This window comes from Manacus candei, unplaced genomic scaffold, assembly GCF_025592945.1.
Source record: "Manacus candei isolate 608988 ecotype Guabito, Panama unplaced genomic scaffold, ASM2559294v1 h1tg000018l, whole genome shotgun sequence".
NCBI lineage: Eukaryota > Metazoa > Chordata > Aves > Passeriformes > Pipridae > Manacus > Manacus candei.
Window position 1 is genome coordinate 10798945 of NW_026138066.1, and position 16907 is coordinate 10815851.

At 42.9% G+C, this 16907-nt stretch overlaps 1 protein-coding gene across 2 annotated transcripts in view; it reads right to left on the bottom strand.

Moving 5' to 3' along the window:
• Window positions 1–2188: 2188 nt before the first annotated feature.
• The window catches only part of CHST11 (carbohydrate sulfotransferase 11), a 158566-nt gene continuing 143847 nt past the window's right edge, over window positions 2189–16907 (bottom strand). For both annotated transcript variants that reach the window (XM_051784397.1, XM_051784398.1), the window contains exon 3: window positions 2189–4069. In XM_051784397.1, the coding sequence (XP_051640357.1) occupies window positions 3221–4069 (849 nt within the window). In that variant the 3' untranslated portion in view covers window positions 2189–3220. The remainder of the gene's footprint in view (window positions 4070–16907) is intronic.

A 16907-nucleotide genomic window follows, 5' to 3' on the forward strand; every position in this document is an offset into this window, starting at 1 on the left:
TCCTTTTACAACAGCAGCTCCCTAGGTGGCCTTTGCTGCCCCACGAGGACATCTGTATTTTGTATTTTGCTGTGGGTCAGTGCTGCCTGTTTGTCTCCCAGGACTAGTTGTGGCCACAACAGAAATGAAGCTGTGAGGGAGGCAGAGCTCGGGAGCAGACCAGCCTCTCTTCTCCTCCAGCTGGGAAACTCAGTGAAGAGGTGAGGGTAAAACCAGCCTGATTCCCTGGCTGCCCCCCCCACTGCAGGTGGTGGCTGCCATCTCACTGAGATAAGGATGAACAACCCTGAACATCCCTCCTGTGTGTCTGCAGTAGAAAGAGATATTTTTTGGCTCAGTCGAAACAACACACTCAGTAGACCAAAAGAAAAGGCTATTCCTTAACATCTGTGATCCTCCTCTGAGCTGGTGAGGGCTTTGTGCTCACTGCATGATCGAATCCAGCATGTCAGCTGTTCATTTTAAACACGGTCTACAGCCTATTCACAGCACCCCAAAACAGATATAACACACTAAATAACCAGGTTGTAGTAGTTTGGGATCGAGGTTTTTAAAAAGCAAGTGACGTAAAAGTGTCCACTTTTAGTCCACATCAGGGGTGAGCATCCACCCACAGAGCAGCCCTCCGTGGGGAGGCAGAATTTGGGTAATCAAACTCAAAGCTGCTGCTAAAAATCCTGCCTGGAGTAATGCTTACTCCTCAGATCTCCTGAACATGTTTTTCACCTAAAGCTTTTCTATCAGAGCTGTCAAATAGGGCTTTTGTGTCTACAAGGCTGTGAAACTAAAGGGAGTATTTCAGAGCAGATAAAACCGTGGTGATGATGCTCAAGTACAAAAACAAAGGGGGAAGCCCACACCGTTTTTAAAATATTTTCTTTCTCAGGCCACTTTTGTCTTAAATGAAAAAAATCACATCACATCCTCCTGGAGAAATTAACAACTAACTGAGAAGAAAATTGGACCAAAATATGAGCACTGCTGGATGCAAGACCAAACAAGCACACAAATAGCTTGTAGGAAGTATTGCAAGGCGGGGGGAGAGAAAGGGGAATCTACCCTCAGTTGTTTTTTAACAAACATACAACCACTGAACGAGGAACATAAAAAAGCCAGGGCACACTGTGAGAGGCACTTGCAACAGCTCCACATACTCTAAATGAGACAAAACTGCTTTCAAGTAAAACACCAGCCAGCAACCAACCAGCAGGAATTCAGGGTGGGTAGGCACAGCCCTTTGCTTGCCACTGGGCCAGTGCTCTGGGTTATAAATAGGACCTGGGTTATGAAAACTGTGGCTGTTCAAGAATGGATGAGAGATATATTTGTATGGTATGATACAAAAAATAATGATCCGAGTCCTGCCTAAGACCAAATCCAATTGTGAAAGGACTTCAGTTGGTGTTTGTTATTTTTTTTTCTGAGATTTATTCAGCAACTTATTTTTATCAAATAAGATGCAAACTATTTTTCTTCTTTAATCACATCTGTGTCCTGGAAACTAATGTAATTCAGTGGATATTATTGGCTACTGTACAATACATTTTCAGGATCTGGCTCTGATATTGTTAAAACAGCTCTGCCTTCAATTGAGTTTATTTAAATCATCAGTAATTTCTGGAAGGGTTTGTTTCGATCTTGACACACAGGCAATTCAAAAACCCCATTTAAACCGTCTATCAACTTTAAAACAGATTTTAGATTCCCACAAGTGCCTCCATTTAAGCCTCTGCCTGCTTTTGCCCTTCAGCTCTCTGATGGCACTGCCACCCCCAGACAGGACACCTTGGGGTGGCTACAGAGCATTCCCCAGGCCATGCACCTCACCTGCATCAAACTGAAGCAAACATTTGGAGAAGCCTGATCTTCTGCTCTCACTAGCTGGCTAACAGATCCACACTGAAATCTCATTTTTCATTATTTATTTGGTGTGAATAGATTACTATTTGCTTGGCCAAAACAATTGCGACTGGTACAATCTGTCATCCCAACAAGCTGTTATACACAAAACAACCGGTACTGAGACATTCACCTTAATGCAAAAGGTCGTGGCCTTACACTAGGACTCACTTAAGATGAATTTCTAATCCACTGGAATTTAAAAACATTCCTGTCAATAGTATTTAGGCATCAACCGAAAAAAGAAGACTCCCTCTTCCCCCTAGGAAAAAGCCATGAAACCAGCATGTGGGATGATGAGACCTTTTTTATTGTCTTGCATGCTATCAACATGAAGATGACTTTTTGACTTTTCAAATGACATGGCCAGATCATTTATAGCAATGGGGTCTCTCGAGCCAGTTTTGGTGGTCCATCTTAAGATTTGTTAGGGAGGGCTGACTTGCAGAGGATGAAGTTCCCCCAACCCCATCCTGGATATGAATTAAGTCAAAGCCAATTGCTTTGAGCATTCAAAAATCTCTTACAGTCACTTCCAAAATGCTGGTTTTTTTCTGATGGACCATCTGCAAATCTGCATTTTTTTGGGCTAGCAGGCCCAAATTAAGAGACAATGAGACTGGTCATATTCTTGATAAGCTCAATAGGATTTATAAAAGGTTCAAGGTTTCTCTTTCTGAGGAATACATTCACATTTCTTTCAGTCATGGGTTTTATATAGCACGAATCTACCCAAGTCTGTTTTACTTTTCCTTTTCAGGGCTAGAAAGATAGATTTTGTACTAGTGTAGAGTGCAATATCACTTTCTGAAGAACTTATTTCCAACACTCTTCTCAAAGCATGTGGTATGAAGAACCATTTCTATATTTACCTGAATCAATGGCTAATGGAAGAGTAATACCCAGAGACAAGCTCAACTGAGGAAAGCACAAACCCAGACTCCCTTTGTCCAAATGTTATGTTATCTCTGCTGCTGAAGTGACACCTACCAAGAGACAATGTTTTAAATAAGTATAAATAACATTAATTAGAATTGGAGGAATGCAAGATCAATGAAATTCACCAGAACACAACATTTTTTTAAACAGTGTAGCAGTATTAGTCATTTCTACAGCTAGATCGTCACAATCCTGTTACCCTGCAAAGAGAGCTGTCCTTTCTTACAGTTGATTTAAATAATTTTGACTGTGCTGCTCGCAGCATCATTCAAAAAAAGAAAATATTAATTTACAAAATAACCCATTCTCCATATTTATTATGACAAATAAAAATCTTAAATAAAACAGGCTTTCTCTCCCCTCTCTCCCCCCAACCCATCCCTCATTCCAATTTCAGGTAGCTTGGCACTGAGTAATTGAACATTAAAAAATCAAGTTTGTAGACTTCATACAGCTGCGTTTGGTGCTCGGAGCTGATGTTCTGGAAGAACTCTGTGGTCATTTCGTCAGTAGTTCTCGTAGACTTTGCATAGGTGGGGAATTTCAGGTAGTTGCCTACTCCTGCCAGCTGGAGAATGTAATTCGAATCCTCTTCGAGCGTTTCGTATTTTCCTATGAGGTCGTAGTGGATGTGGCAAGGGTGGCAGAGGGAGTACACAGTCTGCCAGTGCTCATTGAAGGGCTCTTCTCTTTGGGTGTGTGGGTCGATGAGATATGCCACAAACTCTTCAAATTTCACATCATCACCTTTACGCAGAGCTTCCTGGGTTGCGTTTTTCCTCTGGCGCCTCACAATTTTGGTGCCGTATCGCTTGTGGAAGGAAGTGTTGTACTTCTGGGTGAACTTGTTCCTGTAGGCTGACACCAGTCTCTCAAAAGGCTCGCGAACAAAGAGGAACTTCATGTAGTTTTTCAAGCGGTGGTTGATCTCTGGGATGCTGTACTGGTTGAGGGTCTTCAGGTTTGAAGACACGTGGGCTTCATTGGCTGGGATTTCCATCGGATCACTGTATTTGCCTCTTCCCGTCAAAACCATCATGACTCTCTTCCAGTTTGTGCAGGCCACTTTGGGAACATAGCAATAGATCATCTCATGATCTTCATCCACAACCAGGTGTTTGAGATCATTGGGTGTCAGCACGCGGCGCTTCCTGCTGGACACACTGTTTGCTCGGCACGTGTCTGTCACTTGGTCTCGTCTAATCTGATGAAGAATTGCTGTGTTGGACAACTGCAAAGAAAGCACAGGCACCAGTAAGTCAAGCGGCTGGGAAACTCTCACTGCCTTTTTGCTTATTACATAAATTCATAGAAAAGTAGATTTCTGCCTGCATAGAACAGTTCACTGTGTGGCAGAGTAAAATTGTTCCTATTCTAGGAGATAAACTCTTTTTGTCTCCAAACTTCTTGATACACAGACTTCTTGACACTTCTTAAATGCTGTTCACAAAGCTTCCAGAGCTCTGCTTTGAAGCCAACATGAAGGAGCACAAGTGCTCACACAGCCTGGTGGCAAGTATATTTATAGAACCCTCAATCTGACATGTGGTCACTGCTTAGTCCACTCTGCAGTCCATCCCATGGTTACAGCAGTGTTGGACCCCATTTGCTGCTAACATGGGCTAGGGAGACACCAGAGTTGGAAAATTTTTCAAAATAAAAAGTTTGTGCCCTTGTTGCTGGTGTCTTTTATGTTAGAGAATTGAATAATCGTGGCTTGTTACCTGGCTATGACCTTGGCAGAATAAATTAAGCCCATGGATATTCCTGCAACTCTACAAGAGAACCATTCACTCAGATATGATTTCTTCACTGAACAGAATATCCGTGATAAATTTGCCTCTCTGCTGAAGCCACATTGACAGAGAAAGAAAGAGTGTGTGGTCTTCTAACACACATAGTTCTGTGTTCCTTACTATTTTGTTAACAGTGCCCTAACTTTCAACTATCAGTGCTACTGGATACTTTGGAGAGTCTCTAATCTGTTTTAGGGAGGACCCACACAGCAGCTGTGCAGAGAAGGCCACTCTCTCACCACCAGCCACTCCTGCCCAGACTGTGTCCGGCAACCACAGCAAGAGCTTCTACTAAGGCAGGCAATGAGCTCCTCCAGGAAACAGGGAATATTAGCTTGAGCAAAGGGCCATGCTAGTGCAGGCTCCTATGTTTGGTTATTCAGAGCCACCTGAGGTGTCTCTGCAGTCACAGGTCAAATATCTGCTTTCAATAGCAGTAGTTAGCCATGATTCATATTTTTAAAAAGAAAAACCACAAAGAACAGGATCCAAATGCACTTTTGAGTCAAAAACCCAGACAAAATTTCAAGATGGGACCAAGCTAGTTGCAGGATTTCTGAGCTTTAGAGAGTAAGGAAATAGAAATTGCATTGTTACAGACAAGCCCTAAGAGCCCAGGTTTCACCTGCCCAAGGGGCAGCAAAAGCTTTTGCAACACGTGAGCAGCAGAGACTCTCCCTCCATCTGGGCTGTGGTGGGTTGCAAAGAAATGTTTTCACGGGATGAGCAACACCAAGGGGTTGGGGCACCTCAAACTTGGGCAGGAGGATTTTTTCTTCAGAGAATATTGATGTGCCAATCCTGGGACATCTGTATTTTGTGCAGTGCCACCCACCACTTCTTCTCTGAATTCCTTGATACTTTCCTCATCTTGTCTCATCTCTTTAGCCCCTTTGTTCAGTAAAATGCTGGCTAATGGTTAAAACATGCAATAGCCCAGTGCAGATCTTTTAGACAGTTTGGTTCATTTTTGTGTGTGTGTGTGTGTGGTATCCCCCTGGATACCTCCCAGGTGCACTTCAAGGGCAGTTCTGTGTTATAGTCAAAGGGATGAGAAACCAGATGTGAAATGTGCTTCGTGCTTCCTAGGAAAACTGACTGGCAGGGAGTTTCCAAATAAGATATTAGAAAGCAGTTGTCAAGGATCACACAGATTTTTCAAGAAAATAACTTTTTTCTGTTAAAAAATACAAAAATCCCTATTTCAGTTTGTGCTGCCCTCAGAGAAAAACAGAACTAATGGTTCTCAACCAGCTTTGTAATGGTTAGAGTTACCAATGAATAATTTTCAAAGAACTAAACAAAATCCTATGCAAGCACAAAGACACACAAATTCTCCTCTGCAGACAGATAAAAAGCTAAAATCTCTCCTCCTGCAGATTTTCATCAATAATCATATAGCACAGTAGTGCTGTTTGCCTCTGGTTTTAGAGTTAAAAAAAGGAGAAATGCCTGAATATATTGCTAAATTATAATATGTTAATGCACTGTATTTGATTTTCTGGTGCTGTTCTTGGGATAAATACAGAATTAAGTGGATGAGATTCTATGGCCTGTATTAGATAGAAGGTCAGATCTGATAATCTAATGGTTGCTTCAGACCCTAATCTGCAGATGAATCTTTGTAGAGATGTGCTTTGCTCCTGATTTCATTCCTCCATCAATAGGCTAAGCACTTCTTTCCCATACATTAACATTAATGAGATTTTCAGGCATTTGGAGTAAGGGGAAAAATGTAGCCTTAGTATTTGCAATTGCAAATAAGACTGTACTACATTAAATTCACTTAAAAGATTACACTTGTGCATTTTCAAGTGGTACTTGCCTCTCACTCTTTTTAACCTGGAAAAAAATCCAAAGAAATGGCATACAGGTTTGTCAGCTACATTTACTAAGTATACACCAACACCCCAGGGTCAGCTCTGCATGTGCTCTGGCCTGTCTGATGGCACAAAGAATGCATATCAAATAGCAATGCAACAGTAAAAGGGTATTGTCTTGTTCTCATAAATGACAGTACCATTTGGTATGGCTGATGGATGAAGGGCCATGTAGGAAATAGAAAGAGCCACCAAACTCTTCTTTGTACTGAGGACATCCTCCATGATCTGTAGAGTCTACAGCACCATGCAAGGTAATCGTAACATCATTTTTTAATTTAGTGTTTTGAAATTATATATTAACAGTGAGTTATCTAATGCTAATATGGTTCCTCTTCATTTTAAGTTATAGGCAAGGCTTTTAACCACATAATAATTCCACTCCCGAAGCTGGTGAGGGGAACTGGGAAAATAATAAGACTACACAAGACTGGAGGTCTACTTGGTCAGTGAAAATGTGCAAAGGTGCTCACAGCTAATGAAGAAAATATACCCTACAAATTCAAGCAGCCAGAGAGATAAGATCCAAGGGACAGATACCTTTAAACACATGGATGGTGAAGGGCAAGTCAAACAATTAGGGTCATGGACTGTCTTCCTCCAAAGCTGTTATAGATGTGCCTACAGCGGAGTTGTGAGAGCACAGCTGCTGCCTGGACACTGATTGCTGCCTCTGTGGTCATTGCCAGAGGTCCTGCTGATCCCTCAGTTCTGGAAGCCACAGTAAGTAATGACCTAAATCTACCCCACTTTGTGAAAGGACACTTTTAAGCCTGTGGGCAGGTTACCTGAGAGCAGCATGGGGATGGTGATAAAGTCAGTGCTTGGGTCTGTCCTCTGACAGTTCACTTGGACTTATCTGGACATTAAAGATTTTGGGAAGACATCTGATAAAAGCATCTGTTCTTGCCTGAAAGGACTGTCACCACAGATGCACTTGAATCATGGGGGGTTTTTTCTGCAGAAGTTGTAAGCTGGGACAGAGAAGAAGGCATGTCAAGATCAAAGTTTTCCTTCCTTTTCTGATGCAGCAACCAACTTGAACAGTGAAGCAACACGAGCAGCAGGAGACTCCCAAGCTCAGTGGCATTTAAAAAAAGAAAAAGATAAATGTAGTCTGGGGACACTCTGATCCCAGAAGCTTCTCATCTCCATCAGTCCCAAACTAACAACAGGGGAGGAAAGCTAAATCCAGCATGCTCTGCTCATGTGGATGTCTTCTGTACAGCAGGAAGGGGGGGTGGGGGTGTGTGCATAGGGAATGGGGGACAGGAGGGCTTTTTATGCAGAGCACTAGAGAATAGACTGATCAGAAATACATATGCTGACCAACTGGCAGTCATCAACTCATGACATGCAAAGGTTATTCAAGGTAAATCAGAGTAATGAGATGGGAGGTATTTTCTTCTGGTTACTTAGGCACAGCAGGATAAAATAATCTTTGGAGAGCTTTCCAAGCTTCATGGCCAAGCAGCAAGTACAGATTTAAACAAAGGGAATTTTTAACTAACTTTTTTTCTGAATATAGTAGTGTACTGCAAACCAGGCACAGAGATCAATCCAATGCAGAGGTACCTGCACTGGAAGCAGTTTTTTAATAGAAGGATGGAAATACTGAAGTGTCACTCAAAAAGCCCATTAATTAAATTTTGTCTCACTATTAAAAAAAATAGTGTGGAAAGAAGTAACCCCCAGATTTACAAGGCAGGATTTTATTTATTTCTGCTGCATTGCCTGCAGCTAATTCTGTACATTAATTTAACCAGGCTCACAACCAACCTATGTTGGAAGTGCTAACATGAAATGTGGTCATGGCAGACTGAAGGGCAAAATTACCAAATTAGAGTGGAATAAGGAAGATAAATATTATGAATGGGGTTTGCAGTCCATGCCTTGCTAAATTGCTTTTTCTCTTCAGTTTTACATTAATGAAGACTTTGTATCTGCCTTTAATTCTTCAGTTACCTTCATGTTTTGAGGTTTGGTTTCTGTCCTGTGCTAGAACTACACAAGCTGCTGCAGCGTTCCCCTCACCTGTGGTCCAAGCAGCCACCAATTAAAAACCAGCTGACATCCAGCTGGGTCTATCCAGTAGTACTGTTAAGCTTAGTAAACCAGAGCTCATCTCAACCAAATTCTTCTTAATGGTATTTGTTCAGAAGGAGTTTGCAACAGGCTCAAAATCCACTGAAAAAATGGTCTTAAAGTGAGAAGTGTCAGACAGACTAACTATAGGTGGCACTAATGGTCCTGGTTATATGACATCAAGAGAGATTAGTCTTTCAGTTGTCTGAAATCTCTCAGGTGTTATCAGCTCTCCTTCCTGTAGCCCATCAACCACACCATTTGAGTTCTATGAAATGTTTGTTATTCAATATACAAAATGTTTCTCAATATTATTTATATTTTCCCAGATGCTAAAAGGGTGGAGGTTTTTTGAGCATGATGTTACATTTCCAATCCTGTCCTCACATAAAAAGTGTGAATAAGGCTCTTGAAACCTTGATGGGCAGTCTTGAAGTTACAAACGTAGTTTAGACTATTTTAATACTTGGCTTTTACAATTTGTATCCATAACTACCCTATGTGCTATATGTGCTATATGTGCTATACCCTATGTATATATGTGCTATACACCAAATTCTAGATTGTATTCTTAAAAATGTTCAGCATTAGACAATAATGGGGAACTAGCATTTTTTCATACTCAATAGCCCAAGGATAAGCATTTCTCTAATCATCTCAAATAATTATTACTCTTTGCTGATTTTTACAGATGACAGTCAGACAATTGTAACTATGTGAATCAAAACACTGTATCTAAGAGAACAATTGCATTTTTGATAAATTTATTAAACTGACCTGGACTGCAACAATTTTTTTAAGTAACAGTTTTGCAATATTTCATACTTTGATCTACCTCACATTTCATAGCATATTATTTTTGACTGAACTTTTTCAAAACCTTCCAGCACTCAAATGAGATCTCACCAAAATTTCAATTAATATTCGTTCAGAGAAAGCACATTGTGTGTACTGGAGATGGAAATGCTTAACATCTTCCCTGACAACTTATGGACAGACAAACTGGAATATGAATTTGCTATGAAAATGTCTCAACAGAGTGGCTGGATAATAGAAGATAACAAAACTAACATTAACTCAGGAGTGATTTTACTAAGTGAGAACATTTTAGAGACAAATTATATCCTCTGAAGGAAACTCTTGAAACATTATAAAGCTGCTTTTTTTCTCCATTTCATGCATTGAACTTATTGCCCCACAGAGAAGATTAGGCCGAATACACATTTTTTTCCAATTCTCTGCATTGCCAGCCAAGATAACCACACCACTTTCAGTTCCCACAGCACAAAATGCACCAGGGCTATGAAAAGGAGGATCAAAGCTCTTGAGAGTAAAACAGTCAATACACAGTAGCTGCTAGCACTGTATTGTCAAAAATCCTGAATTTCTTCATATGTTCCCTCCTTCTTCTTCCTATGCACCTCTCCATCTTTGCCTGTGTGCGTGTATGTAGCAGAGAAGGGTGAGATATTTCAGCAGTTGCATTTCTTTCAGTCCAGAGACTACAGTTATTTGATTAACAGCACCCCCCAAACCCACATCAACTTTGTCATTCACTCTTCTTTGTCCAGGTACTAGACAAGTACTAGTTGGGTGCTAGAAAAGAAACAACACTAAACCAGTCAAAATCTGGCAACAGTCACACATGCAGCCACATATGCTGATACTTTCCTGGGAAAACTTCACAACTAGGTCATTAAATATTGGCCTTTTCATCTTGGAGAGAAAGTAAAGTACCACAGGGAGTCTAAATGATGCAAAAATCTTGAAAAATCACAGACTGACACCAAATGGCACCAGTTGTATATTAAAACCAGCTTTTTAATCAGGCTAAAACTCTGTGACACAATAAGGTATGGATTAAGGAAGAAAAGAATCAGCTCACTTCCAATGCCGCCTCCTCCTGTATAAATCCAAACATTTTCAGAAGCCTGTCCATTCTCATTCTCCCTGCTGGGAACTATTTGGTATCAGGACTCATATCATACATAGGGTTTGGGGCTAATGAGATGAATGCACACATATTGTAAAACATCTCCTCTGAACAAGGAGAGGGAAAAGTTGGAAGTCCCCAGGAAAACCAGGCAGAAAGACCTATGGCCTGGCCACACAGTGGCTGAAGGATGTGCTGCTGTGCATGTTGCTGTTCTGAAGCTCTGGGGGAATATTACAAACACAGGGCAGGCAAAATTGAAGTGACCGAGTTCAAGTGCAAACACAAGAGAGATAAGAAATCATCAGGAAGGCTGGAGAAGCCTCAACCTGGGAACACTTTAAACAAGCTCCATGTTGAAGGGTTTATTGGGATTTAATTTATAGAAGATGAGCTTGGAGCTTCGTGTTGCGTGTACGAAGTGCACTTTGCATCCTCTTTCCAGCAGCCAAAGGAAGGAATGGGGAGAAGGGGAATTTGGTCAATGGCCAATCCTTTCATTTTTTTCTCACAGCAAAAAGAAGCTAATGAAACCCCAGGCCAGGACCCTCAGCAGCTGTGGTGGGGTGAGAGCAACAGAGCTGTGTTGCCTTCCCACAGTGGAGGCTCTGCTGCCAGGACTCCGAGCTCCCTGCACTGCCGCCACAGCAGCTCGGAAAAGGACGGCGTGTGATGAATTTGTTCGCTCCTGGCTTATTTCCTAAATGCATCAATAAATCACTGTTTGTATTAAAACGCTGAAAGGTCTGGCTATCTCATGAATTTAATTTTAAAATGAAAACTTTCTGTCCTTTTCCCTCCAAGACACGCACACAGCCGCACCCACATGTGGTGGCTGGAGCTGAGCTCACGCTCTCCGGACCTGTGCATGTAACCTGTAACACACAGGGACAAACCACTGCCTTCCTAGCACTTCTTGGTCTCAGGCATGGGTGTTTCACTGCTACACTGTGACCACTGGCCACTCAAAGCTGCCTCAAGTAGCCCTTAGGTGCCCCTACCATCACCACCTTCAATGGACTTAATTGCACTAACGGGTGATGGACAGACACACAGTAGCAAAGTGAGTTTGCAGAACTGTCTCCAAGTCACTAGGGACTGTAGACGGGGCAAAAGAGACTTCCACCTTTCATCTCTCAACTGCCAGGTTACAATCGAGACACAGATGAAACACTGGAACAATGCAAGTCTGAGCACAAGAACATGGCTTTGGGAAGCTTAAAGCCAAGGGACCTGTAGCTGCTGTACTCTGCTATTACATCTTTACTGTGGGACATGGAGATATGATTTCAAGGAGAGGCTTGAGAACTGGTCAGGAAAAGGCATGCCACGGATGTCTGCAAATGATGCACCAGGAGGAGCACTGGGCTGGGGATGCATGGAGTCAGCCAGGGTGGAGCTGGGAGTAGCCCTTAAAAAACAGAATAAGAAACTGCATTTTAACATAGCTGGCACCTAGGAGACAATGGAAAAATTGACATTTGTTTCTCTGTTGCAAGGAGCTGTGGTAGTAGGGGTGAGATAAACTGGGTGGAGTGGGGAAACAGGATGGAGTAGATACATAAATACAAAAATACATAAGAAATTCCACAAGGAGGAAGGGAATAATCTTCTGTCTGGATTCAGTCTGGTTAGGAGAAGTAGTAAGGAAGCTAAACATGAGAGACTCCATTTAGATACAGCATAAATCCCAATAGAAGGGATATGCATATATGCATGTGCTGAAACAGAGTGAGGAGTCTCCAGCATTGGGAACCTCCACCTGCCCAAGAAGGTGTCAGAGGCACCCATATGATCCTACCATGCAGCCAGGTGTCGTCTTCTGGGTCCTTCAAACTTCACAAATCTGGAATAGTGGGTTCTGTAAGCTAAGCTCGCTGTCATAAACCTCAGTATTTTACACATTTCAGGAGCAAGGCTTTCAGCAAATGTTGTGGAGCCACACAGGCAGGAAGGCCAGTTAGTGCTGTGAATGAAACCTCCCTTAGGAAAAGGCAACATCATCAAACTACGAGGTGGGCAGAGACCAGACAGGAGCTCAGACACCACCCGGACAGAAGCCATGTGAAACTCTGCACAGGATATAGGGAGGAGGTGAAGGAGTCCTGAATGCCTGGAGTTGCCTGGGACACGTGTGCCCTGCTCCCCCCAGCAGCTCTGACCTGCCAGCCGATGTTAATGGGTTTCTCGGTAACACAAATCCTCCTCCTGTACCTCTGGGTTGCAGCTTAGGTGTCACACAGTCAGGCAGAAATACTTATTTTCTTCTCAGCAGGATATCTGCTATTTTAAGTGAATACAATTTACTCAGTCCCATGCTAAATCAAGGTAATATGTTTCCAATTTTTAACTCAGTGTGCAACACACCATTATTGCTCCAGAGCTTTTGAAACCCAAATAGGAAAAACAGAAGAGAGTTGCTGCATAGCTGGTTTCTTTACATGTAATTCATGGGCTTTAGCAACCTGTTTGAGGAGAAGGGAACCCCACAATTACGTGTTGAGCATGTTGAGTTCCTGTTCCCCATGACCAGGGCAGGCACTTTGCATGGGACGCTGTGGGATGTCCCCTTCCAATATCTCTGAGCAGTTCAGGTGAATGCTGTTCCTGTGAGCCAGGGAAACAACTTCAGGCCTACACCAAGAAATGCCACGCTGTTATTTTTGAGGTAAGATGCTGAAAGTAGGAGTGATCATGCCTGGCAGTGTATAACCCTGGTGTAAGCTCTCCCCCGCGAGGCTCGCTTCCATCTAACTGGATGGTGCAAAGGTCCACAGGAGATAGGGAACAGAGAGCTCATCTCGCCCTCCCAGCAGGTCAGTGTCAGAAACAAGAACAGATTTCATCTCCTATCTCAATATGACTCTTTTTTCTTGTAATGATCTGAATGAATTCATCCTGACACAGATTGGCAAAATACCTAAATCCTTTGGATAATGATTTTCTTCTCCTTGACTAAACTATTACAAATTAACATTGAATTTATTTTACTTCCCCTTGTGAGGTTATATTTTGCTCAGACTAAACCTTGCTGTTCTAAGGTAACTTTTCCTGGTACATTTGGCCATGCTGCTCACTAATGCTCACAGAAGGTGACTAACCAGGGTTGCTCATTCTCCACAGCCTTAATTACAGTTAACCGGAAACTTTTCACCTTTCTGCTGCTGTACAAAAAGAATTAGATGACCCCCTGCTTGAAAAGACAAAAGGCCTCTTATATTAAAATGCTAGCATTCATTTATAATCTTAATTACAACAGGCTTCCCAGGAAACCTTCCTGCTGCAGAATAAAGTAGTACAAAAATAAGACTCTGGGTTAAAATGGAAAGCCTGTTTCATCAATACCTTCCTAGGTCTGATTTCTTCTACCTTGAGATAAGTACCAGTGACTCCAATCCTGAGGGATGCTCACTCCCAAACAAGCCAGCAGTAGTCCTTTAGCCCAATTCTAATGCTGTCAAGATTGAGTCCAAAAAGGGACCAAGGCAAAAGACTGAAGATGAACCATGACACAGGAGGCGAAGTTGTTTGCTTTTCCGATATCTTCTGTTTTAGTTAAAAAACTCAGATGTTTCATTCTTTGTGTACCAAAAGAAACTCACTGCCAGTAGCCAACCACAAATGACTCCACCACAGGCTTCTCTGGGAAGCAAAGAGCATCTGCATAAGGCTGCTCTCTCTGTTGGCCACCAACATCTCTTCCCAAATTCCAGCATGCTCCAGCCACTGTGCCAGCTCCACACAGACAACATCCAACACTCTGTGGATCCGACCACCTTGCTGGAGACTTCCAATCCCCCAAGGTCCCTCTACATTGCAGCAGGGAGACTCAGCACAGTAATAAAAGAATAGAAAACACTCCTAGGCAATCTTCTTTAAATTCTGGCAAATCTAGCATGACTTGGTTGCATTTTTAAGCACCTGACTTGCTACATTAAGCCTTCTTTATGAGGACAATGTTAAAAGTAACTTTCATCAGCCATTCAAGACAAGTGGAAGGTAGAAATATTAGCATGATGTCTTGTTCATTTTCCTCATCTCTACAGCTGTGTTTACTGTGATTTCTAAGGGTTCTCTGTCTCATCTAATAACAGATCCATTTAGGGACTGCATACTAAATGTTACTTCACAATAGAAGAACAAATTCTTAGTATTTCTTTAAATGGCAGCTCTTTTTTTCAAACTGTTCCCTTAACTACACCCTGAAAGAAATTGCACATCATCTTCTTTCCCCCCCTTTTTTTTTTAATGCTCGTTCTTTTTCAAACTTCCCTAAGAAAATAAGCAGAAAAGGCTCCTCTGAGCTCATGCTTTCAGGATCCTTCTCTGGCTGCAGCCAAGAGCTGTCTCCTTGCTCTCTGCTCCTTTCACAGACACTGAATGCATGCTAGCATCTCATCAGTTCCCTCTCTATCTGCTGAAAGGACTGGCTCCCTCTGCATTGCTCTCGTACCCTTGTCATCCGCCTTATCCCACCTGCAGCTAGAGCATGCCAGCAAAGAAAAAAGACTTCCAAGACCAAGTGTTCAGCCAGCTCTCGCTCTGCATGCAATACCCCCTGGAGTGGGTCCCTGCTGTCCCTGAGCTGACTGCAGCGCCGGGCAGGCACTCATGGCATTCGTGAGTGTGGAGGGCATGGAAAGATCGGGAAGATATCCCACTCTCCCCAGCAGTGGAGCAATCAGAGAAGTGCCAACCCGCAGCCCGAGGGGACATAGTCTGACAGCCAGGAGTGAGTCGAGGCATTCAGCTGCACAGGCGAGGGGAGCCAAGAGCGTGTGCTGGATGGAAACGTGCCCTCTCCTGCGCCGCGGGGAACAGGCAGGCTCTGTCCCGCACACAGGGCCAGCGCTGTTCCACCTCCCACAGGGCTCCTCGGTGGCACAGGGTGCGCTTTGCCCTAAGCTGCTCACATGGGCAACTTCCCCTCAGATAAGGTGAAATGTAGAGCCCGGCAGTTTACACTCAATGTGCTGCTTTTTGTTATTGCAGCCTTGGAAACGTTCTTATGGGAGAACCGATTGCTTGGCTAGCAATATCCCAGCTACCACTGGCTTCTGCTTGCCCATCCTTACTACTCTGTTGCTGTTCCCAGGACTTCTTATTTTTATAAGCTGCTTATTTTCTCTTTGATTAACAAATGATGCTAGTAAGCTGGGCAGGAATGCATACATTGCCCTCTATACATACACATATAGGTACATGTATGTACATCCCTACATGCATCCCAGTAGTAAGTACCCTGATGGCACACTGACCAGGGCACACAGGTGCTCCCAGGCAATACTGAAGCACTGAAACACATTCTGATGTGTAAGTAGGCAAGACTGGAAAAATTTAGTAGCACAATGGAAGGAAAACACACACTGCTCCTGATCTTGCTTACTAGGGTGGTCTGAGCAGCATCCATGGTGCCCACAGCCAGTCAGTACCTGAACTGCTGCCACCTCTCTGATGATTTCAGTCAAGACAGCAGTGATGCCTGAGAAACGCTGGGAGCTGATGATGTTCTGGCCTTTTCCTCCAGGGTTGCCAGGTGACATGGACATAGGAGCAGGGAAAAACGACAAGTTCACACAGTGCAAGAAGAGCTGATATTCCTGACAGGAGAAGTAAACTAAATTACCATTTCTTGCTAAGAGAGCTGTCATTTTAGATTCTCTGTGCAGGAACTTCCACCCACTGGATCCATGAATGAAGAGTTAAAGGTTCCTCCTCCTCCAACCTGCAGTACCTGTCCTCTCAAAGCAGGGAGAGCTGCAAAGTGCTCCATGCCCTTCACCCCATGGGGGGCTTCCACAGCACAAATGCCTCCCACAAACATGCTGATAATTAACAGTGGATTTTGCTCTTTGAACATATCCTGCCTTTTATGACATGCATCAGCACAGCTGACCTTGAGATCAACAGTGGCATCCAACTGCTCTCAACCCTTTTAGTTTTGCATTTCAAATATTAAACTGATGAGAGTCTGCTTATCTTGTTGTTTCTAAATCCCTTCTGGTGGTTAATATTAGCTGGAGCAGATCACCACATGAAGGGCCATTTGTAAGGACAATATTTAAACACTTTTGATCTGGTATCTGCAACCGAATATCCATTCCTGCAATACATCCCCATGGGTATCTTCCAACTGCTGTGTATCCCAGCTAGCATGAGCAGGGAAGTCTCACAAAGCCTCTTCCCAACTTCTCCTACTGTTTTTAGAGACCTCCTCTTCCTGCTCCATGACCTAACTTTATCTCTGGTTTTGTTTGTTTAAAAATAAGCTTTGTTCACAGGGGAAATCAGCATGTGGGATTCACTGCTGCCAGGAACAAACTGTAATTTCATTCCATTTCTTCTGTCCTTCTGGGCACTCTTTTACTCCAGCTT